Source organism: Hemitrygon akajei, chromosome 8 (genome assembly GCF_048418815.1).
Source record: "Hemitrygon akajei chromosome 8, sHemAka1.3, whole genome shotgun sequence".
NCBI classification, from domain to species: domain Eukaryota; kingdom Metazoa; phylum Chordata; class Chondrichthyes; order Myliobatiformes; family Dasyatidae; genus Hemitrygon; species Hemitrygon akajei.
Window position 1 is genome coordinate 5,069,999 of NC_133131.1, and position 25,865 is coordinate 5,095,863.

Here is a 25,865-nt window from a genome sequence, read left to right on the forward strand (position 1 = left end):
TGAGTTGGGTTAGTGGCAAGAGGGGTTGATCAACCTGATGGCTTGGGTTCTGTTTTTGAGTCTGGTGATCCTGGCTTGGTCTGTAAATATCAGAGTAATACAATACTTGTACTACAATACTTTAGTACTTTTTTTAAAGGATTATATGGGTCAACACAACATGGAGGGCTGAAGGGCCTGTATTGTGCTGTAATGTTCTATGGTTCTGTGGTTCTAATATATTTTTTGAGGTGAAGTTTGTAAATTTGAAGGGGACATGGAGACAGAGCCTTGGTGAGTTTAAAGGGAATGCGGCCAATTTCCTCCAACTGACTCTTAGACCAGATGGAACTAGAGAGAGATGCGGTAGGATGATGGGCAGATGGCAAAAGGTGGGGAGGCTTCTAAAGGCTGAAAAAGCTAAGGTGGACCTGAGTGTGTATGGGGGGGAGAGCACTGGAGATTGTCATTACCTGAAGTTGGAGAATGTAATAGTCATATCATTTGGCTGTAAGTGCATAAGACATAGCAGAATCAGGTAATTCAGTACATCAAATCTGCTCCACTATTCCATCATGGCTGCTTTATTATCCATTTCAATCCCATTCTCCTGCCTTCTCCCTGAACCTGTCTGAATGTCTGTCTGTCTCTGTCTATAGTTAGGTTGCCTAAGACTTCTGCACAGTACTCTGTTTGTCAACATGAGGTGGGAGAGAGAGTTTGTAAATCTGCCAGGAGCAAAGGGTGTTGGGGATGGCGAGGGTGGAGTGCTGCGAGAGGGGTGTGAGACAGCGGGCAGAGGAGGGGGGCCAGGACAGGAAGGTGGCACGGGTCATTTCTAGTCATTTCAACACTTAGTAAGTTCAGTGAGATTTCTCCCCCCACCCCCCCCCCCCCGCCACTCCTGCCATGTTCTAAAAATTCCAGTGAGTACAGGCTCAAAGCTGCCAAATGCGCCTCATATGTTAACCCCTTCATTTCTGGAATCATCCTCGTGAACCACCCCTGAACTCTCTCCAATGACAACGCATCCTTCCTGAGATATGGGGACCAAAGCTGTTGACAATACTCCAAACACAGCCTGATTACTGTCTTATAAAGGCTCAGCATTATCTCCTTCCTTTTATATTCTATTCCTCTTGAAATGCCAACATTATATTTGCCTGCTTTACCACAGACTCAACCTGTAAATTAACCTTCTGGGAGTCCTGCATGAGGACTGCTAAGTCCCTCTGCACTTCTGATGTTTGAATTTTTTCCCTATTTAGGTAAGTCTGCATTTTTGTCTGCATTATCATGCATTTCCCAACACTGTATTCCATCTGCCACTTTTTTCACCATTCTTCCAATTTGTCTAAGTCCTGCTACAATCACATTGCTTCCTCAGCACTACCTACCCCTCCACCTATCTTGTATCATTTGCAAATTTTACCACAAAGCCATCAATTCCATTAACATTGACAAACAATGTGAAAAATAGTGGTCCCAATACTGACCCCGAGGAACGTCACTAGTGACTGGTAGCCAACCAGATAAAGGCCCTTTCTTCCCTGTTGCTATCTTCTGCCTGTCAGCCATTCTGCTATCCATGCTAGTATCCCCCCTGTAACACCATAGGATTTTATCTTGTTAAGCAGCCTCATGTGAGACACCTTATCAAATGCCTTCTGAAAATCCAAGTAAATGACAACCCATGCTTCTCCTTTGTCCACCCTGCTGGTTACTTTTTCCGAAGAACTCAACAGATTTGTCAGGCAAGATTTCCCTTTACAGAAACCAGATTGACTTTGATTTATTTTATCATTGGTCTCCAAGTACCAGAAACTTCATCCTTCCCAGCCACTGAGGTTAGGCTAACTGGCCTATCTATAATTTCCTTTCTTTTTTTGCCTCAGACTTGCACAGAACTGTATGTCATGGAATTAGCTGTTTTGTGGCAGCAGTGCAGTGCAAATCATAATGTTTACCATAAATTATAATAAATGTATGAAAATATATAGAAATATTTAAACATGCACTGTGGATTCCGGCTATTGCGACAAACTGGGACCCATACGTTTTGGCCCAATTAAGCAGTTGCCTCAATTAGTTGGAAGGTATTTGGGGGGGATAAAAAAAGACGAACTAATATTTAATTATTCTCAAATTATGATGTATTTAAATTAAATACAGACCACAGTACTATAAAACTGTATTATACTAGTGTCCATACTGGGACTGCTCACTTCCCTTTGGCCCCCACTGGACACTCAGCTCTCACCTGTGGCTACCAGTAGCTGTTTACATGTAACAGCGGCCACACCCTGGTCCTCTGCTTCGACAGGTGGGCTAAACCAAACTGAGGGTAGCCAGTGGGTCTCATACCCCAGTGAAATGGGGACATGCTTGTCCTAGCATGTGAAGTCAACTCCAGAAAACTGGGCGTATGAGATCCAGTGGCCAGGAAGGTTGTTCTACAATGCTTTGTGGAGAATCAAAGACATGATAAGTAGTGACAGGTTATCTGCTGCAATCAAGGAAGACCCCACTTTGTGATGACTACTTATTTCATTGGACCTGGACTTCTGAGGTTGAGAAAGTGGAACTGTCCCGGTGCAATGGCTTTTCCACTTTAAAAACTCTCCCATTGTTGGATTTGACGGGCAACCAATACACTGTTGTGCTCTTCTGATTGACTGTAAATGAACAAAATTGAATCTTCCAAATCTTCATTTTCATTGTAACATTCAAGATGGTTGTCAATACCTTCAAATTCTTCAGTAATTCCTAACTTGTTGAAGTAGTGAAGTAATTTAATTTTCACTCCCGGTCATTTCTGGCATCCCCAAGCCTGAATGCTTGAAACCACAGTGGGCAAAACAGTTCTGAATTGTCTTGCTGCTTATTTCTCGCCAGCTATCAGTGACAAAAATAATTATTAGTAGAACACAAATATGTGCAACTGACACTAATTAAAAACCATTCGCTCTAAGCATGGCATAGTCTCTAACAGCCACACAACTGACACTAGTCAGAAACTGTCCGGCAAAAGTTTCCTGTTCCAATTAAGCGGCATAGTGTCGCAGATAATCGAAGGGAACCCTTCATATTTTCTTGATTAGTTTTTGTTCTTTAAGAGTTGTCCTAAGTAAATGACTTCCCCAACAAAAAGCTGGTGGGGTGGAGGTGCATCTTTGCCAAAGGAGATGTAAGGTGCTACTTCCCTCTGCAAGCCTACAGGTCATCTTTAGACAGGATGTAACACCTGCTCAGTCCCCTGATCAGAGTCGTGTGAAGCCATGGGAGCAGGTCATGTTCATATAACTATCTCCATGGGAGATGGTCGTATGAACAGCTGGTGCACATCACATCTGAAGAGTGTTGATAAAGGCTGGGGTCACCCACTTTACAATAGACAATAGGTGCAGAAGTAGGCCATTAGGCCCTTCGAGCCTGCACCGCCATTTTGAGATCATGGCTGATCAATTCCTATCAATACCCGGTTCCTGCCTTGTCCCCATATCCCTTGATTCCCCTATCCATAAGATACCTATCTAGCTCCTTCTTGAAAGCATCCAGAGAATTGGCCTCCACTACCTTCCGAGGCAGTGCATTCCAGACCCCCACAACTCTCTGGGAGAAGAAGTTTTTCCTTAACTCTGTCCTAAATGACCTACCCCTTATTCTCAAACCATGCCCTCTGGTACTGGACTCTCCCAGCATCTGGAACATATTTCCTGCCTCTATCTTGTCCAATCCCTTAATAATCTTATATGTTTCAATCAGATCCCCTCTCAATCTCCTTAATTCCGGCGTGTACAAGCCCAGTCTCTGTAACCTCTCTGCGTAAGACAGTCCAGGCATCCCAGGAATTAACCTTGTGAATCTACGCTGCACTTCCTCTACAGCCAGGATGTCCTTCCTTAACCCTGGAGACCAAAACTGTACACAATACTCCAGGTGTGGTCTAACCAGGGCCCTGTACAAATGCAAGAGGATTTCCTTGCTCTTGTACTCAATTCCCTTTGTAATAAAGGCCAACATTCCATTAGCCTTCTTCACTGCCTGCTGCACTTGCTCATTCACCTTCAGTGACTGATGAACAAGGACTCCGAGATCTCTTTGTATTACTCCCTTACCCAACTCTACACTGTTCAGATAATAATCTGCCTTCCTGTTCTTACTCCCAAAGTGGATAACCTCACACTTATTCACATTAAATGCCATCTGCCAAGTATCTGCCCACTCACCCAGCCTATCCAAGTCACCCTGAATTCTAACATCCTCATCACATGTCACACTGCCACCCAGCTTAGTATCATCAGCAAATTTGCTGATGTTATTTTCTATGCCTTCATCCAAATCGTTAACGTAAATGGTAAACAGCTGTGGTCCCAATACTGAGCCCTGTGGCACCCCACTAGTCACCACCTGCCATTCCGAGAAACACCCATTCACCGCTACCCTTTGCTTTCTATCTGCCAACCAGTTTTCTATCCATGTCAATGCCTTCCCCCCAATGCCCTGAGCTTTGATTTTACCCACCAATCTTCTATGTGGGACCTTATCAAATGCCTTCTGAAAATCGAGGTACATTACATCCACTGGATCTCCCCCGTCTAACTTCCTGGTTACATCCTCGAAAAACTCCAACAGATTAGTCAAGCATGATTTACCCTTGGTAAATCCATGCTGGCTCGGCCCAATCCTATCACTGCTATCTAGATATGCCACTATTTCATCCTTAATAATGGACTCTAGCATCTTTCCCACCACCGATGTCAGGCTGACAGGTCGATAGTTCTCTGTTTTCTCCCTCCCTCCTTTCTTAAAAAGTGGGATAACATTAGCCATTCTCCAATCCTCAGGAACTGATCCTGAATCTAAGGAACATTGGAAAATGATTACCAATGCATCCGCAATTTCCAGGGCCACCTCCTTTAGTACCCTAGGGTGCAGACCATCTGGACCTGGGGATTTGTCAGCCTTCAGTCCCATCAGTCTTCTCATCACCGTTTCCTTCCGAATGTCAATCTGTTTCATTTCCTCTGTTACATTATGTCCTTGGCCCATCCATACATCTGGGAGATTGCTTGTGTCTTCCTTAGTGAAAACAGATCTAAAATACTCATTAAATTCTTCTGCCATTTCTCTGTTTCCCATAACAATTTCACCCAATTCATTCTTCAAGGGCCCAACATTGTTCTTAACTATCTTCTTTCTCTTCACATACCTAAAAAAGCTTTTGCTATCTTCCCTTATATTCCTGGCTAGCTTGCGTTCGTACCTCATTTTCTCTCCCCGTATTGTCTTTTTAGTTAAGTTCTGTTGTTCCTTAAAAACTTCCCAATCATCTGTCCTCCCACTCACCTTAGCTCTGTCATATTTCCTTTTTTTTTAATGCTATGCAGTCTCTGACTTCCTTTGTCAACCACTGAGGCCCCTTTCCCCCCTTTGAATCCTTCTTTCACTGGGGGATGAACTGATTTTGCACCTTGTGCATTATTCCCAAGAATACCTGCCATTGCTGTTCCACTGTCTTTTCTGCAAGGCTGTCTTCACTTTGTAAAGACACTGTCCAGAAGAAGGCAGTGACAAGCCACTTTTGTAGAAAAATTTGCCAAGAGCAATCATGGTCATGGATAGATCATGATCTCTCATGTCATATGATATGGGATATAACAAACGAATGAGGCCTGATTAACTGATGGACCAATTAACCACAATCCACTCTATATCTAGTATATTGCATAATATACAATCTATATATAATATATACTACATATATAAAATGGGGGTTGCCTATGAGAAATTTCAGAGCTGTGTAAAGTCCCAACCAGCTGTCCAATACACTAATCAATTCAAGTGGAATCTTTTGCAAGAGTGGGATAAAGGACCCGTGGTTGCAATCCAGACATTAGCAGTAGAGTGGTTTGTTTAAATGATTGAAGAATATTGGAAGATAAAAACATCACATGATGCTTGAGCATTGGCACAGATTCAGCTTGTGACTGCTGGAAAGGGGCTCGATAAGGGAGTCAGAGGCTTTCTTTCTTACTTAATCCTAGCTTGGTTTATTTTTTTTGTCTCTGTAAACAGAGTTCGTAGAATAGAATGTTCTGCATGATTTAAAAAAGACAATTAACATACCATGTATTTTTTAAAAATGCTTCATTGCTTCAAACAAGATTTATTTCAAAGTCAAAAACCAAGCTCCTGGCTCGCATGTCAGGATTTAGTTGTGAATTGTGCTGCCATTTCCATCCTGTCATTCTAATGTGCTTTGGGCTGGCCTGGCACTTCGCTCCAGAGAAATTGCCTTTTTGTGGCTGTTTTTTAAATTGGTCGGAGTGCAAAGTTCAGCACTAAGATTTTGAGGCAGTTGCGTTAAATATTGTATTTAGTGGAAAATTCCATTTGTGCCACTGAGATGTCAAGCCTGTTTTGGCAAGAAGTTGGAACTGAATTTCGAATTTAGTTCTTTGCTAAAATTAGTGATTCTGTCAGATGAAAAGTCTTGGCAGAAGGTAGGTGTTGTGGGTTGAAACTCATAACCAAGTTCTCAGTTTTAACATTCACACCCATTCTAGTACACCACAAAAGCACAGCCACTAACTACATTCCCATACCTCTGATACTAGATTTTAACCACTGAAGCCCAAGATACTAATCGAATATTAAAAAAATCAAAGCCGAAAGCATTGAATTTATTTGAGAGATGCAGCTTGTAGAAGACACTGATGGTGAAAGAATTCGTGTAGATATTCTCTCTCCTCTTCCCCCTCTCCCCACCGCCCGCCCATGGTAGTGTAGCAGTTAGCACAATGCTTTACAGTACTAGCAGTAAGATCAGGATTCAGTTCCTGGTGCTGTTTGTAAGGAGTTTGTACATTCTCCCCTGACTGTTCTGCAGATCCTCCAGTTCCCTTCCACAGTCCAAACAAAAGATGTAGGGTTAGTGTTATTAAGTTGTGGGCTCACTGTGCTGGTACCGGAAACATGGCAGTACATGTCCCCAGCACATCCTCTGACTGTGTTGCTCATTGATACAAATGATGCATTTCACTGTTTCAGTGTACATGTAACAAATAAAGCTAATCTTTAAAGGAACAAAGATCTTGGAACCACATACCATCAGGTTTGGGGACAGTTTCTATCTTACTATTATAAGAGTATTGAACATGATGTGTTCTTAGAACTTAGAGCATTATAATACAGTTTAGGCCCTTGGGCCCACAAGGTTGTGCTGACCCTTTAACGTGAGATCAATCTAACCCTTCCCTCCAACATAGCCCTCCATTTTTTGGTCATCTATGTGTTTATCTAAGAGTTTATTAAATGCTCCTCAAATATGCCTCCATCCCTGGCAGAGCGTTCCACATACCCATCATCTCCGTGAAAAGAATGTACCCCTGGCACCCTCCCCCCCCCCCCCCCATACTTTCTTAACTTGACAATCTGCTTCATTGTGGCTTGCAGCCTGTTGTCAGCCTGTGGCTTATTTTCTCCGTAACGGAACACTACTCTGCTTTCTAAAATTGCTCTTCCCTAGTAATCTCTTAGTGTGATGAGATGATCCGTAAGGATGGAATGCAGAGACTTTTCACTCTACCTCGGTGCCTATGACAACAAAATAGTAATAATCAGTGTTGGGGAATGTCAAGCTCGGGTATGTGGATGGCTGAGTGCTGCAAATTCACATTGATGGATTCAGTTTGAGGGAGGTGTTACATGAGGAGGAGATAATTGGCAAGTTAATTCTAATGTATCTCCTCAGATGTGGGAGGAAGAAGAGGCTGCCACAGTTGCCAGCCAAAGTCTTTAACCACTTTTGTGTTATTTTTCACATTTTAAATCCTGGAGGTGGTACTACAGATGATTTTTGACCTGGGGAGTTCTCACGTTGGCTTCTCTTGTCCACTTGTTATTGGTGGTTTCCATTGTGCTTAATAGCAAAGTGAGAGATTACTCTGAATGAAAGAAATGGTGAGGTCACTATTGGGAAAGGTACTTAGAGACGGCTTACCTTTGCTGTATTCCTTTTACACCTTTTAATTTTTTTGCTTTGGTGCACTTACTAAATGTAGACTCAAAATTCTAGTGTTGGTAAATTTCTGGATATTTTTTCTTTGCTGCTTTAATCCATGCATCATTGTTTTAGATTTTAAATCTAGAGATACAACATGGTAACAGGGCCTTCTGGATCAATGAGCCCGTGCTGCTCAATTACACCTGTGCAGCCAATTAACCTACTAACCTGTGTGTCTCTGGAATGTGGGAAGAAACTGGAGCACCTGGGAGAAACCCATGTGCTCACGGGAAAGCGTACAAATTCCTTACAGGCAGCAGTGGGAATTGAACTCATGTTGCTGGTGCTGTAAAGCGGCGTGCTGACCTCTACTCTACCATGCCACCCCATTGCTAAATCGTTAAGACTATAGAAGTGTATAAAGTAGCAGGAGGAGGCTGTTCTATCAATTAGTATGATGATGGCTAATCATCGAACTCAGGACCACATTCTTGTGCTCCTATTGTACCTATCATCTCAGATATATTCCCCAGCCTGGCCTTGGCAGTTCTCTATACCCTCAGTTCTTCACCCTCTGTGTGGAGAAGTTTCTGCTCATCTCAGTCTTAAATTCTTATCCTGTTCCCTGAGATTGGAACCCCTTGTTCTAGATGCTACCATCACCCCCAACACGTAGCAGAAGAAATGTCCTTTCTGAATTCATTAATTTGGACAGCTGTCAGAATCTTGTCTAGTTCGATGTATATCCTCTATAGTACAATCTAATGAGCCCATTCCCTCCTTGTACAACAGTCCTGTCAGTTTGCTGAGCCTCTGTTATATTTCCTCTGGAAGAAGTATATCGTGGGGAAGGAGACTCGTGTTGTAGTTTTCCAAGGCCCTATAGAATTTTGGTAAGGTTTTCTTGCATTGAAGGATAATGTACCATTTGTCTTTTTAATTCTGAGCTGTATCTACATGTTTGATGTCCTAACTAATGAATCCCTTTGTAAGTTTCTCTATCATTATATAAATAATTCTCTACCTCTCTAATCTTCTGGCCCTGTGATATCTGTGAATCCATGAGTCCGCTGGAGGCTGACGGCAGCTTGTCCTGAGGTTAGAGGACAGTCCATGCAGGCGGGTGGGTAAGAGGGATGAAAGGGGCTTGTTTTGCTGCAATTGCTTTGTTACTTGTCATGTTCTGTTTTGTTATGGTGGACGTGCTATGTTGGCACTGGAATGTATGGCGACATTGCCCCCAGCACATCCTTCGGTATGTTGGTTGTTAGTGCAAGCAACCTATTTCAATGTACATGTGACAAATCTAAATTAGTGGAAGCATTCTGTGTGCAAATTTATTTCCCCAGAAATCCTTGGGGTGTTGGTTGTTAGCGTAAATGATGCACTACGCTGTATTTGTGATAATTAAATTACCATCTGAACCTAACCACACTTGGCCATCTTTTACCATATACTTGCCCACTCACTAAACTTCTAAGTCACCTCAAAGCCTCCACCTTCCATGCAACATTTTTTCTGACAGCAAACCTGTACATCCATTTCCATTATCTCAAATACTGATGTACAATATGAATCGACAGTTGTATTGAGATGAGCTTCCTGTGCATACCGAATCCCATGGAAACAAAGAATAATGTATGGATTTAAGAATGTATGGTACAAGTCTGAGCATACACTTTTCTGTTTTGAGTCCACAATCTGTTTTTGTGCAGCAGCTTGCAGGTGTCAATTACCTGGAGTTGGAGAACAACTGGGCGTCGTTCCACCAAGAAGCTTACTGGCTTTAACTGCCAATTTTTTCCAAGTTAACGTTCTTCAGTCTTTTTCATCTAGCCACAAATATTAGCCCACCTAATGTATTCCACACAATGGAAGCATTCCATTGGCTCATCACAAGAAAACTGCCAACATTTTAGATGTGATCAAGTTCATATTGGCTTTATTAACAAGTACAGGAAAATTAGATCAGTGTCATTAAGCCAGGCTAGTAGTTTTTTTTGGATGCATTAATACTTAAAGGGTGCAGGGTTTTGCTTTGGGAGCCTACGGCACCAGGGCCTTCCTCCATTGGTCTAGAAAGTATATTAGGATTGTTGAAGAGACATTCTGGCACATTTAGTACAGCTGCTTATGGTGTTCAGGTCTGGGTTCCTATTCATCTTCGCTTATTTAAAACCTCATTGATCACCTCGAACTCTTGACTTGGAACTGAAGTGGATCTAAATCAGTTCGAGATTAGTCATCTACACAGAGTCTAAATGAGCAACTTCGCTGTATTCCCTGGATTTCAGAGCAATTTATTCTCCAGTCAGAGATACGAAATGGAATATCAAATATTCATTTTGTAATTATAGTAAAAATATTTACAACAAGGGTTACAATAAGGTAGTTTATCATTTTCAACCAATCAGCTTGCATATATTTTCATTAGAAACATTTCAAATGGGTTCTTATAAGAAACTTAATCCCTTGGTCTTGCAGAAGGAGAAAACCTTGCCCTATTCCCTTTCACAAGCTGGTTGCCTGTAGGTCAGATGGTAAGTGAGACTGGGGCTAACGGCATATCACAATGCATCTATACATATTGAATTTCTGTGTGGAATTCTGTGTGTGTGTTGCTAACACCACTCACTACCTTGTCTGTCTCAATATCTTCACTGTGTGATATATTTGACTGTCCAAGTCCAGTCCAGAATGAGAAATTTTCTCCAGTTACATAATACTAAGGCCAAAGCTTTCCCTTTCTACAATCCATTTTCTCTATTCATGATTGTATCCTAGATAGATGGCAACTCTGACATGTCTAACTTCATTCAAACCTGTGTGTGAAGCCATACAAGCTTCACTAAAATATTTAATTTCAACTCCAGTCTGACGATGCGTAGATTTTCTTTTATATTTGCAACCTTCCATGGCTTTGCCATCCCTATAACCCAGTTTATTGCTCCTTGGAAGTGCAACACCTCATTTAGGTAGCCTCCGGTAACCTCCAGCCAGTATAGAGGGGACCACGGCACAGGATCACAAAAAGTTGCTGACTTAGCTCCATCATGGGCACTAGCTTCTCCAGTATCCAGAACATCTTCGGAAGGCTATGCCTCAAAAAGGCAGCATCTATCATGAAGGAACCCCATCCACCTGGACATGCTCTCTTCTCATTACTACCATTGAAGAGGAGCTTCTAGAACCTGAAGACACCCACTCAATGTTTTAGAAACAGCTTCTTCTGCTCCACCATCAGATATCTGAATGGACGATGAGCCCATGAGCACTACCTTGCTATTTTTTCATTTTTCTTGCTTTGTTTTTGCACTACTTAATTAATTTGAAATTTAATTTTTCTTTTATTATCATGTATTGCAAAGCATGATGTATTTTGCTGCTGCAAAACAACAAATTTCACAACATATGCAAATGATATTAAGCTCGATTCTGAACCTGAAACTGATGGCACGAACATTGACTTCTCCAACTTCCTGATGATTTATCCTCCTTTTCCATTCCCTATTCTTGTTCCCATCTTACACCATCTCTTCTCCGGTTTTCCTGCCCTTCACCTCACTCAAGTTCCCCTCTCCTTCCCTTTCTTTTATGGTCCATTGACCTCTCCTATCAGATTCCTCCTCCATTGGCTCTTCCTCATATCATCTCCCAGCTTCTTGCTTCATTCCCCGCCACCCCTTAACTACCCACCTTCCCCCTCACCTGGCTTCACTCATCAACTGCCAGTTTGTACTCTGACCCCTCCTCCCATTCCTTATTCTGGCTTCTTCCCCTCCCTGATGAAAGGTCCCACCTGAAACATCACCTCCTTATTCTTCTCCATAGATGCTGCCTGACCTGCTGAGTTCCTCCAGCATTTTGTGTCTGTTTCTCTTCTCCTTTCCTGAATTGTGATCAATTGATCTGAAGTGTTGAGTCCATCTCACTGTTAAGCTACTGTGTAGAATAAAATGCTGGAGGAACTCAACAGGTCAGCCAGCATCTACGGAAATGAATAAACAGTCGATATTTTGGGCTGAGACCCTTCACGAGGTCTGGAAAGGGAAGGGGAAAGAAGCCAGAATAAGGTGGGGGGAGTGAAAGGAGTACAAGCTGGAAGGTGATAAGTGAAGCTATGTGGATGGGAGTGGGGCGATGAAATAAGAAGCTGGGAAATGATAGATAGAAATGGTAAATGCTGAAGGAGGAATCTCATAGGAGAGGAGGATAGACCACGGAAGAAAGGGAAGGAGGAGGGGCACCAGGGGGAGGTGATAGGCAGGTGAGGAGACGAGAAGAGGTAAGAGGAGAGAGCCAGAGATGGGAATGGAAGAGGGAAGGGGAGGAGGAGGGGGGAAATTACCAGAAATTGAAATGATGTAGTAAAATTACCAGAATTTGAAATTATGTAGTAATAAGACCATCACATCCTCCACAGGGGGAAAATACCAGGACTGAAAGGTTTTGCAAGGTGGAGTTGGACTAGTTGCTTAAGAATTCACTGTTGGAACAACATGCCTGACAGGAGGTTGAGGAACATTGGTCTGACATACTCTGAATTTTGCTCATTTATGTGACACAACAAACAGGCTTTTTGAAGGGAACTTGAATAAAACCTTGAAAATTCAAAGTAAATACTACTCTGCGATTAATTTTCTTGCGAGCATACTTAATAAATCAATAATAAAATAATGACCATTATAGAATTGACGAAAGACCGCACCAACTGGGCAACTGGTCCTTTAACATCTGCCGGACGATGCTGAGGATGTTCTACGAGTCTGTGGTAGCCAGTGCTATCATGTTTGCTGTTTTGTGCTGGGGCAGCAGGCTGAGGGTAGCAGACATCAACAGAATCAACAAACTCATTCGTAAGACCAGTGATGTTGTGGGGGTGGAACTGGACTCTCTGATGGTGGTGTCTGAAAAGAGGATGCTGTCCAAGTTGCATGCCATCTTGGACATTGTCTCCCATCCACTCCATAATGTACTGGTTAGGCACAGGAGTACATTCAGCCAGAGACTCATCCACCGAGGTGCAACACAGAGCGTCATAGGAAGTCATTCCTGCCAGTGGCCATCAAACTTTACAACTCCTCCCTCGGAGTGTCAGACACCCTGAGCCAATAGGCTGGTCCTGGACTTGTTTCCACTTGGAATAATTTACTTAGTATTATTTAATTATTTATGGTTTATATTGCTATATTTCTACACTATTCTTGGTGCGACTGTAACGAAACCCAATTTCCCTCGGGATCAATAAAGTATGTCTGTCTGTCATTCAAGCAGTGTGCAAAAGACAATAAAATATGCAAATACAAAAAGAAAGAAATAATAATAAATAAATAAATAAATAAGCAAGCAATAAATATCAACAACATGAAATGGAGCCCTTGAACGTGAGTCCATAGGTTGTGGGAACATTTGAATGATGGGTGAGTGAAGATGGGTATCTTACAGAGGATGCTGGAATCGAACTCCAAACTTCAATAACCCAAGCTGTAATGCCTTCGTTTGTGGTGGGCTCACAGTAACTTAAGGTTCCTTTTGAAATTGATTCAACTTTATGACAAAATTCTCCTCTCTTCTGTCCTAGGTGGCTGTTGTGGATCGGATCACAAGCAGTATGTCATTGGTGGATGGGCGTGGGCGTGGTGGTGCGTCTCACAGACACAGAGGTGAGACAGGCAAGGACTCTCTCTGTCTCACTCTCTCTATTCTCCTTTTCCCTCCTCCCCAAGATATGAGAGAAACTGTGTAAATCAATATTTAATGGAGTGAAATGTTATCTTTTGCCCAGTCCAGATGATGGTTTACCTGCTACCAGCTCCCCATTTATTTTGGTTTAGGAAATGTTTTTTGTACTTTAATTTCTTTTACTTTTTCCCATCACTTGGGTCAGTGTTAATTCATTAGATGGTGACATGGCACCAAGGACTAGATTGGTTCTAGATTTTCTCTGCAAAACTTTGCTAATATAATTTTTGCAAACATAATTGGAGAGTTTGTACATTTGCCCCCTGCACCTGAGCGAGTTTCCTCCGGGAACCCTGGTTTCCTCCCACATTCCAGGGACGTGCTGCGGGTGAGGTAATTGGTGTAATTGGGGGCTTCAGTCTTGTTGGCTGGAAGGGTCTGTTACCATGCTGTATCTCTAAATAAATATTCTATATAATTTTCTCTAGTATTGCTAACTGCTTTACTAAAATACAAAACCAATAGGAAAGTGGTGAAGAGCTCAATAAGGTATTGGAATGGGAGAAATGCTACATTGACATGACTTACCTGCTTGCTTCCTTGAATATTATGGGAAGTGTATTTAAATAACTAATGTCTTTTTTAAATAAAAATCAGGTGTATCATTATCAAATATGTGTCAAATAACATTACAACACAGTGCAGGCCATTCAGCCCACATTGCTGTGCCGGCCTTTTAACCTATTCTAAGATCAATCTAACCCTTCCCTTCTACATAGTTTTGATCAATGTTAATTCATTAGCTGGTGACACACCACCAAGGATTAGATTGGTTCTTGATTTTTCTATCACCTATGTATCCATCTAAGAGCGTATTAAATGCTCGTATCTGCCTCTACCGCCACCCATGTACCCTCCACTCTCTGCGTAAAGGACCTACCTCTGACATCCCCCCCTCCCCCATACTTTCTTCCAATCACCCCTGTATTATGTATTGCAATTATGCTCCCTTGTATCAGCCAGTTCTGCCCTGGGAAAAAGGCTATCTGCTTGATCATCTTGTACACCCTATCAAGTCACTTTTCGTCCTGCTTCGCTCCAAAGAGAAAAGTCCTAGCTTGCTCAATCTGTCCTCTTAAGACATGTCCTCCAGTCTAAGCAACATCCTGGTAAATCTACTTCGTACCCTCTTTAAAACTTCCACAACTTCCCTATTCAATCAGAACTGAACACAATATTCCAAGTGTGGTCTAACCAGAGTTTTATAGGGCTGCAACATTATCTCGTGGCATTTGAACTCAGTCTCCTGTCTAATGAAGGCCAACACACCAAATGCCTTCTTAACAACCCTATCAATGGCAATTTTGAGGGCTCTATGGATGTGAACCTCATAAGATCCCTCTGTTCCTCTACCTTGCTAAGAATCCCGGCATTAACCCTGTGCTCTGATTTACAAGATATGCAGTGTAGATAAAGGTAACCAAAATATTTAAGCTGGTAGGCTAGTTGGCTCTTTATTTATGTAATTCTTGGTAATATGACAGTGTTTGGTTTTGGGAAGATACTTCCACAAACAGGATTAGATTTATCACATGTACAACCAAACATAGAGTGAAATGCGTCATTTGTATTAACTGCCAACTGCCAACTTAAGTATGTGCTGAGAGCAGCCTGCAAGTGTAAACCTATCCTATTACTGAATTTTAAACATAACTGAGAGAGAAATGTGGATCCAAAGTCTTCCATTCACAAGTTTGTTTTTAGTCAGTTATGTATTGATGGAAAATTGGTGGCTGGTTGGAGATACATCTCTACTAATGGAGTTGTAAGGCACTCCTTCTCTCTGTTAGCCTGCAGGTCAGCCTTGGGCAATGTGTAACACCTGCTTAGGCCCCTCATCAGGGTCAAATAAAGCCATGGGATCGGGTAGTGGATGGTCGTATGAGTAGCTAGTATATATCACAAGTTCTGGTTTATGTGACCACTGATGCCAAGGAGACAATCTCTGAAAAGTATTGATAATTGCTGGGGTCACCTGTCTTGTAAAGACACTGTTCAGAAGAAGGTAATGGCAAGCTACTGTAGATAAATTTGCCAAGAGCAGTCATGGCCATGGAAAGACCATGATCACCTACATCCATACAACATGGCACATGATGATTGATGGAAATGATTTTAATTTTATTTAAGAGAGAGACTATGTGTAAGCATTTTGGAAATAATGTTTTTGAAATGATAGTGCAAAGTTGTTTTGTTCTTTGCAAGAACATGCTCTTTACATTTTTCCTGTTTATTATTGATATTCACACACTGAACTGTTTCCCAGTTGCTTACAAAGGGTATTGTTCTGAATTTTCTGCACTAGAATGGCACTTTATAGAAATCCATTTCCCAGTCCTATATAATCCTGAACATTTAGGTTCACTGCAAATGATGTGAACAAACAAAATAAAACTTCCTGCTCTAATTCTATTATTGCCATTGTATGCTTTAGTGAACAGATTTCTGATGTCCTCTGCATTTGAGGTCTACTCATTGCTGCAGCTTGTAGAGATGAATCGGGAAAGATAAATAAATCTCATTGTGTGCAAGCTCTCTTCTGTCTTTGCATGTCGAAGTTCCACCCAAAAACAAGACAAGCGCATAGTCAATTCTTCCATAAATGTATTCACAAATTGTGCAGGACTACACAAGATTATATGACATAGGAGCAGAATTAGTCCATCTGGCCCATCTAGTCTGCTCTGCATTCAGTCATGGCTGATCCTTTTTCTCCCCCTCCTCCTCAACCCCAGTTCCCGGCCTTCTTCCCGTAACCTTTGATGCCATGTCCAACCAAGAACCAATCAATCTCTGCCTTAAGTACACCCAACGACCTGGCCTCAACAGCTGCCTGTGGTAACAAATTCACCACACCTTGGCTAAAGACATTTCTCTATATTTCTGTTTTGAAAGGGTGCTCTGCTATCCCAAGGCTGTGCCCTCTTGTCCTAGACTCTCCCACCATGGGAAATATCCTTTCCATATCTACATTGTCTAGGTCTTTCAACATTTGAAAGGTTTCAATGAGGTCCCCCCTCATCCTTCTGAATTCCAGCGTGTACTGACCCAGAGCAATCAAACATTCCTTGTATGATAACCCTTTCATTCCTGGAATCATCCTTGTGAACCTCCTCTGGGCCCTCTCCAATACCAGCACATCTTTTCTAAGATGAGGGGCCCAAAACTGTTCACAATACTCAAGGTGAGGCCTCACCAGTGTCTTATAAAGCCTCAGCATCACATCCTTGCTCTTGTATTCAAGACCTCTTGAAATGAATGCTAACATGGCATTTGCCTTCCTCACCACCGACTCAACCTGCAAGTTAACTTTTAGGGTATTCTGCATAGGGACTCAGTTAGGAACTGAGGAAGTATTCTTTCATTTCAAGTGGTTAAATTGGGGAACTCAGCACAGGCAGATAATCTGCAATCGTCCAAAGTGAGGCAGTGATTAAGCAATATACGGATCAGGGTAGAAGCAGAAATGAGTCAGATAGTATGTGAAGAGACTGAAAGGAGATTTTAATATCTGTAGCAGTGCTGTGATTTTGTGCCATTCTCTTGTATTAACTTGCCTAAGTGCCTAAGACTGCTTGTCTGCACATAAGAGATTATGGATTCAATTATCCATTCCATTATTGGAGTCGAGTACTGTGAAAATTCTAAGCATAATGCAAGAAATATAAATAGTTTACACCACTTAGACTCTTGTGCCTGTTCCACCATCTGCTGTGGCTGATCTGTGGCCATATCTTCATTTCATCTTGATTAATCCCATATCCTTTGATGCCCGCAATATCCAACTCTTAAATATGATTAAAAACTGAGCATTTGAAGCTCACCTGGATAGAGAATCGTAAATATTTTGCCAGTATTAGGGTAAAGGAATTTTTTTGCCTCTGTTGCGAATGGCCAGCCCTGGGTTTTCAGCCTTACCTCTGGCTCCTGACTGCCCAGACAGACGAGGCAACATCATTGCATCTGCCCAAGCCTGTGGAGGGTTTTGTATGTTCTGATAACCTTGTGCTGCATGTAGGGTGAGACTAGAAGTAGAGGGCGTGGATTAAGGATGAAAGGTGAAATATTTAAGGGGAAACTGAGGGGGGAGCTCTTCACTCAGATGGTGCAGTTATGGAATGAGCTGCCAGCAGGAGTGGTGGATGTGGGTTTGATTGCAACATTTAGAAGTAGTTTGGGTAGGTATGTGTTGTATGTTAGAGGTATGAGGCCTGGGATCCAGCTGTGAGTCGACGGGAATGGACAGAATAATGGTTTGACATGGACTGGATGGACTGAAGGGCATGCTTTTATGCTGTAGTGCTCTATGACTCAATGCTTAAAGCAAAGGTTGATAGGTTCTTGATTAATAAGGTTGCCAAAGGCTATGAGAAGAAGGCAGGGGAATAGGGTTGAGAGGGAAAATAAATCAGCCATGATGGAATGGCGAAGCAGACTTGATGGGTCAATTGGCCTAATTCTGCTCGTATGTCTTGTGATGAGGTTGCTGATTGTGAACAAGGAGCATAGTCCAATTGGCTGCATTCCTCTGAGCACCAGACATGCAGTCCCAGAAATCAGTCTGATGAGCCTGGACAGCAAATAATCTCTATTACTAGTATATATACTTGAGTTGTCGAGTTCAGAGCTGGGTACACAATTCCAGGGTTTATTTTCACCGGGCTCCTGTCCAATTGCAACAAAACATCTCTGTATTTAAATATTTTTTGATAATTTTTAATATGGTGAGCTTTTCTAATTGCTAGCTTATTAATTTTCAACATTCAAAAGGTTTCAATGAGATCCCCTCTCATTCTTTGAAATTTCAGTGATTAAAGGCCCAGAGCTATCACTTGCTCTTCATACGATAAGCCTTTCATTCCCAGAATCATTCTCATGAACCTCCTTTGAATCTTCTCCAATGTCAGTACGTGCTTTCTTAGATAAGGAGCCCAAAGCAGCTCACAATACTCCAAGTAAGGCCTCACCAATGCCTTACAAAGCCTCATCCCTGCTTTTATATTCTAGTCCCCTTGAAATGAATGCTAACATTGCATTTGCTGCCTTCACCACTGACTCGACCTGCAAATTAACCTTCAGGGAATCCTGCACGAGGACTTCCTAGACCCTATGCATTTTGGATTTTTGAATTTTCTCCCCATTTAGAAAATAGTCTATCCTTTTATTCCTTCTACCAAAGTGCATAACCATACACTTTCCGACTCTGTATTCCATCTGCCACTTCTTTGTCCGTTCTCCTAATCTAAGTCCTTCCGTAGCCTCTCTGCTTCCTCAAAACTATCTGTCCCTCCAACTATCTTCGTACTGTCTGCAACTTGGCCACAAAACCATCAATTCTGTCATCCAAATCATTGACTTACAACATAAAGAGAAGCGTTCCCAACACTGACCCCCCATGAACACCATTATTCACCAGCAACCAATTAGAAAAGACTCCCTTTCTACCCACTCTTTGCCTCCTACCAATCAGCCAATGTTAGTATCTTCCCTGTAATGTCCTTGAAGAGTGACATTTACAATTTTCCATTCTTCCAGACTATTCCAGAATCTAGTGTTTCTTGTAAGATCATTACAAATGCCTCCACTATCTCTTCAGCTACCTCTTTCAGTACCCTGGAGTGTAGTCCATCTGGTCCAAGACACTTTCTCCTTAATAATAGCAACTGCACTCATTTCTGCTCCCTACACTCTCGAAATTCCAGCATACCGACTTCCTAGTATCTAGGCTCAGTTCAAGATACCCAAGCTGAAACAATTTTCAATCAAATCTCAAAATGCAGCATTAAAAAGCATAAGCTCCATACTCCATTGAGCTGTTTCCTAGGAAAACCTTTGAGAGAATCCTTCAAACCAGGGACCCTGGCAGGTGCAGCTCTTGCAACTGAGGATAGTAGTGGGTGGTGGTCAGCTCGTTGGGAATGGGCCAGGGTCTCATTGTTGGAGAGTTGGGAGGCTTCAAGGTGGAAGGGGTATGTATGTGAATGGAGAGGTTGATAAACATAGGAAGGTAGGTGGGGTTTCTGAGATGAACTTGGGAACGGATGCTTAGGAAGAGGGTCTGCGGAGAAATGAAAACAGAAATGTGACACACACATGCACACACACACACACAAAATTCAAAATAATATTTATTGTCAAAGTACATACATGTCACCATATGCAACCCCAAGATTATTTTTCTCCGAGATTACTTGGCAAATCGATAGAACAGTAACTGTAAACAGGATCAATGGATAATAAACAGTGCAAATAATATAAATGGCAATAAATGACAAGCATGAAATAGGATAAAAGAGTCTTTAAATGAGTGAAGTTATCCCCATTTATTCTAGAGCCTGTTGGTTGAGGGATAGTAACTGTTTTTGAACCTGGTGGTGCAAGTCCTGAGGCTCTTGTACCCTCTACCTGATGGCTGCAGTGAGAAAAGAGCATGGCCTGGGTGGTGAGGATCTTTGATGGTGGATGCTGCTTTTCCACAGCAGCATTTCATGTAGATGTGCTCAGTGTTGGGAGGGTTTTAATTGTGATGTACTGGACCGAATCAACTACCTTTTGAAGGATTTTCCATTCAAAGGCATTGGTGTTCCCATACCAGGCCATAATGCAGCCAATCAGCACACTTTCCACCACACATTTGCCAAGGATTTTGATGACATACCAAATCTTCACAGACTCCTGAGGAAATAGAGGTGCTGTTGTGCTTTCTTTGCAATTATATTTATATGATGGGTCCAGGACAGGTCCTCTGAGATAGGGACACCCAGAATTTAAAGTTACTGACCCTCTCCATCCCTGATTCTCTGATGAGTACTGGCTCAGGGACCTCTGGTTTCCCTCTCCTGAAGTCTACAATCAGTTCCTTGGTCTTATTGACATTGAGTGAGAGGTGGTTGTTATTAGACCACTCAACCAAATTTTCATTCTCCTTCCCGTATGCTGATTAATCACGACCTTTGATACATGCCACAACAGTGGTGTCATCAGCAAGCCTGCACCCCAAAGCATTATATATATTTGTCAGAAACAAGGGGTAGCCAGGGAAAGAGCAGGTCCCCTTAGGAGCCAAAGAGATCATTTGTGTGTGGAGCCAGGGAATGTGTAGTGTCTTCCATCACTTGCTACAGTGAGACAAGTTATCCTCTGCCCTGAGTCACTAAGAGAACAAAAAAAATTGCTCACTGCAGCAATAGATTTTAAATTTTTTAAATTCATTTTCTGTTTTTCCTCTTTCTCTCATCTCATTGTTTTTACTGTCCATTTGGCGACAACCCATGGTCCCACCTCTGGTGCTGTTTGTAATGATGCCTTTCACCTCAGCACCATTTACTGACAGCCAGGTGTTTTTGATTTAAGAAGTTAACTTCTTTTTACTGGAAATCTGTTAATTTTTATTTGAAAATGCCCCTTGTAGTCAGTCAAAGAAATGGAAATTTGAAGGAGCCTCCAGCAATTTATTTGAACTGCAGTACTGGCAGTCGATTCTATTTATCATATCCTGTTTATACTGAATTTAAAATTTAACAGGGCGCTACTGGTTCTGGTTTTGATTTAGTTGGTTTCCTTAATTGAGATGGAGAGACAACACAGTGTTCTTGGTGCAGGGTTCTTTTTATAGCTTAATTTAGAGCACTTTCCTCTCATACCTTCATATCTTCTGCATTCTTTTCTCCACCACCCCTCCCCAGTTTGCCCCTTCTCTCTTGAAGTACAACCCTGTATACTCTCTGGAACAGGCAGAAGATTTTGTGGATGTTGGAAATAATAAACAAGATGCTGCAAACATTCTGCAAATGGGACAGCTTCTGTGGAAAGAGGAACACTTTTCAAATCAATTGCCTTTCACAAAAGCAAGAAGTTAGGGGCAGCACAGGTAGTAAAGTTGCTGCCTCCTCTGCCAGAAGAAATTCCCACAAACCTTGGTTTTAAATGACTGTCCCCTTCTCTTCAGTTATCTTCCCTGGTTAGAGACTCTCCCACTCAGTAGTGGTGGTGAGGGGGCGATAGTTTCAGATCAGTATAAAAGGGGCTCTTGATGGTTGGACCAGACTAGGTGGGCCAGTTTCCACACTTTTTGGCTTCTATCATACATGCTGGAGTAGGTCGTGTGGACCATCAAGCCAGTCTTGCCATTCAATAATGATCACAGTTGATTTTCCCCAGCCCTCAATTCCTTTTCAATGTCATAGCTCTCAATTCCTTGATCTTTTAGAAAGTTAACCACCTCTTCTCAAATATATCTAATGAGCTAATCTTTATAACCTTGTCGTCATCATTATGTGCCGTGTCGTATGACTTGGTCGACTAATCTGATTGCCTGCAGGGAAGACCCCCTTCACACTGTTGTTCTTATTCTCTTCTCTATGACTGTGATTGTTCTTGGCAAATAATTTTACAGAAGTAGTTTGCCATTGCCGCCTTCTGGACAGTGTCTTTACAAGACTGATAACTCTAGCCAGTATCAATACTCTTCAGAGTTTGCCTGCCTGGCATCAGTGGTCGCATAACCAGGACTCCACCACCTGCTTCCATAGCTTCATGTGACCCGGATCGGGGGGGTTGGCTAAGTAGGAGTACACTTTGCCCAAGGGTGGCCTGCAGGTTAACGAAGAGAAGGAATGTCTTACACCTTTGGTAGAGATGTATCTCCACCCTAACACCCATTTAACCTTCTAAAGTAGAAAATTCTAGAGGTTCACTAGCAACTGTGAGAAGGAACTCTTATTATCTACCTAATTTTAAATAACTGCCTTCATAATTGTCTCTCTTTGTCAGAGACTCTGCCACTAGTAAGCATGTTTCATCATTTATCTTGTCATGTTCCTCTTGGGTTTTAAAGGTTTCATTAAAATCCTCTCTCAATTCTTCAAACTCAAAAAAAAATCATCCGTCTTTATTAGCTATTTATGATAGGTCAAACCTTTAATCCCAGGAATTAGCTGAGTGAATCTTTTCTAGATTGTCTGCAATGTTAATATAAATTTTCTTAAATAAGTCATAGAGCACTACAGCACAGAAACAGGTCCTTTGGCCCTTTCATCCATGCCAACCTGGTTTTCTGCCACGTCCTATCTATTTGCACCCAAACTATAGCCTTCCATACCTCTCATTCTACTCTAGTACTCCCAAATCAGTTTGCACCTCCAATTTCTGAATTTGATTCCTGTTTAGAAAGTAATCTGCATCTTTATTCCTTCTACCAAAGTGCATGACCATGTACATATGTTCCATCTGCCACTTTTTACCCATTCTTGTAATCTGTCTTAGTCCTTTTGCAGACTCCCTGCTTTCTCGACATTACCTGTCTCCCAACTATCTTTGTATCGTCTGCAAACTTGGCCACAAAGCCATCAATTCTGTCATCTACATCACTAATATATAATGTGATAAGTGGCAGACCCTACATTGACTCTCTCTTGTTTGTTTCTTCAGCAACTGAATCTCTTCTAGTGGAACACATTGCTACAGATGGATGTGAAGGCCCAGTAATTGAGTATATTTAAAGCGGAAATTGAAATGTTTTTCATTAGTCAGGGTGTCAGTGGCTACGGGGAGAAGGCAGGAGAATAGGAATGAGAGGGATAATAAATCCACCGTGATGGAATTGTGGAGCGGATTTGATGGGTCGAATAGCCTAATTTTACTCCTATGCCTTGTCTTCAGAGTTATTAATGTAGGTAGTAAATAACTGAGGTTCAAGTACCAGTTATTGGGGCACTCCCTCCCAGTCTGAGGAAGATCCGTTATTGTGCCTGCCTTCAATTAGTTTTTCATTGATCCAGAGCACTCTGGAAACATTCCATGGGCACAGGTAATTGAAATTATTTCAGTTTACGAGCCAACACTGAAATGTATAGAACTTACTCAGCTCAGCAATTTGAAATTAGAGCTTCCATCTAAACCAAGAAGAACAGTATTTCACGCAGCTGCCTCATATGAGAGCCGTACATCACAAAAATGGGTCCGTCAGCTCAGCTGGTCCATGCTAGTCCTGTTTTCTTATTTTGTCCCGCATCCCTTAAAAGCCTTTCCTATCCATGTACCTATCCAGGTGTCTTTTAAGTGCTGTTAATTTACCTGCCTCAACTACTTCCTCTTAATTACAGAATTTATCTGAAGAGATTTCAATAGCAGAGGCGATAAAGGTATACATGATGCAAATTGAGCATCTCAAGAATTCTTCTCAGATGCTAAAAGCAATTGTGTCTGGCCACCTGCTGGAAAACCAATTTGGAAGCATCTCTGGAATGATTATTATGGCATTGTGCTGCTCGTGTTCTAAAACCGCTCCAAATTCTACAATTCCATTCCTCTGCACGGGGGACATGAAATCTGTACTTCATTTCCTTTTGTGAGTTGTCCAGAGATTGATTCTTTGTTTTATTAATTCCATGTTTACCAAGTGCACTTGTAATTTTCAGATTTCTACTTGTGGTGCAGTACATTACAAATCATCTTCAAAAGTTCATCATGTGGTCAAAAGCTGAGAACTACCCACAGGCATGAATGTGATGTTCAACATGCAATGACTGATTTCACTGGATGTAAGAACTGTGCCAATTAGAGTTCTAAAAAGCTTTTTTTATTTCTTATAAGCTTTGTCTTTTGTTTTCTATAGAGGCCAGAGCAACTTTGGTCTCTCTTGGCAGCAACAGAATTGTTGCTTAAGTTTTCGATTATGAATTTGTGTTAGGGTGGCATTATTTGTTCAAAGAGAAGTGAATTCATTGGTTGTTTGGGCAAGGTTCATTTGTTAATCCGTTGAATTCAAGTGGATTAACAGACAAGGTCAGATGACTTTGTTATTCACCTTATTTGGACAAATTTCCCTGATGTTGTTATCAGTTGTGACTGGCTTCACAGGCCTTCTTTGAGCTTAAGATCATTTGAGCTTCTGTTCACAAAGTTTCATATAGTTTTTGTTTGATAATGGGCACCAGGAAAACTCATTGGGTTTGCTTGATGGCCTCTCTTCAGAACCAACTCTTAAGGACAAGCAATGAAATATCTTCACTGGCTGCATTACAGCCTGGTATGGAAACACCAATGCCCTTGAATGGAAACTCCTTCAAATACTGGATATGGCCAGCCCATTACGGGTAAAACCTCCCCTACATGAAATGCTGTTACAGGAAACCCACTACTCAGGGCACACTCTCCTCTCACTGCTGCCATCAGGAAAAAGCTACAGGAGCCTCAGGGCTCACATCACCAGGTTCAAGAACAGTTATTACCCCTCAACCATCAGGCTCTTGAACCAGTGGGGATAACTTCACTCTACTTCACTTGCCCATCATTGAAATGTTCCCACAACATATGGACTCTCTTTCAAAACTTTACATATAATATTCTCAATATTTATAGCTTATTTATTTATTATTGTGTATTGTTATGGTATGTCTCCAGCAACAATGTATATAGAATTGAGACAGGTTTTTTATAAACAAATAAACATTTATTTAACTCTGTTCAACAAAAATGGAAAGTAAACGAATGACTAACTTAACCGGAAGTTAACTGCTATTTGGCAACTCGAACAGTTCTTAAAGCGATAAATGCGACCATAGTTCTTAAAGTGGTAAATGCAAAAGTCCAAATGATTTATACAGTCAATTAGAAGAGACTTCCCTGAAGTAACGAATTCCTCGATGACGTGACGTTACTGCTGATTCCAGTTGAAATATGCCTTGTCCGAAAGACTCACGATGAAGGAAATAAAAAACTGCTTAAAGGAACTGACCTTTTCCTTGGTGAATAACAGTGCCCCCAACCCTTTCTGCTCTTGCATGCAATGGTTATCTCGGATGCAGGTTACTATTTCCTGAACGAAGATCCAGTAAGGTCAATCCTGTATTAAACCACTGACGACACCAACTTTACTTGATCCTTTGGGTTCCCATACTTCAGTAAATGCTTCACTCTCTGACTGAATTGCAAAGGTAGAAAGCCAAAACTGGCAGCGTTTGGTGAAACTGCCAGCAATAACCTTTGAGACTTAAGATAGAAAGTAAAACTCAACTTTAAAACAAAACTGCGTCATGAGATGAATGCGCAGCATAATGGAGTAACTGACGACTTAACCGACATCTCAACACAAAAACTCCTGCATCACAGCAGGCTTTCCAGTTTTATACCTGTT

The 25,865-nt window shown here is 41.7% G+C and overlaps 1 protein-coding gene across 3 annotated transcripts in view; it reads left to right on the forward strand.

Annotated features, from left to right (window-relative positions):
• The window catches only part of LOC140731584 (flotillin-2-like), a 132,887-nt gene that overhangs the window by 40,550 nt on the left and 66,472 nt on the right, over positions 1-25,865 (forward strand). For all 3 annotated transcript variants that reach the window (XM_073053120.1, XM_073053119.1, XM_073053121.1), the window contains exon 2: positions 13,569-13,650. In XM_073053120.1, the coding sequence (XP_072909221.1) occupies positions 13,569-13,650 (82 nt within the window). The remainder of the gene's footprint in view (positions 1-13,568; positions 13,651-25,865) is intronic.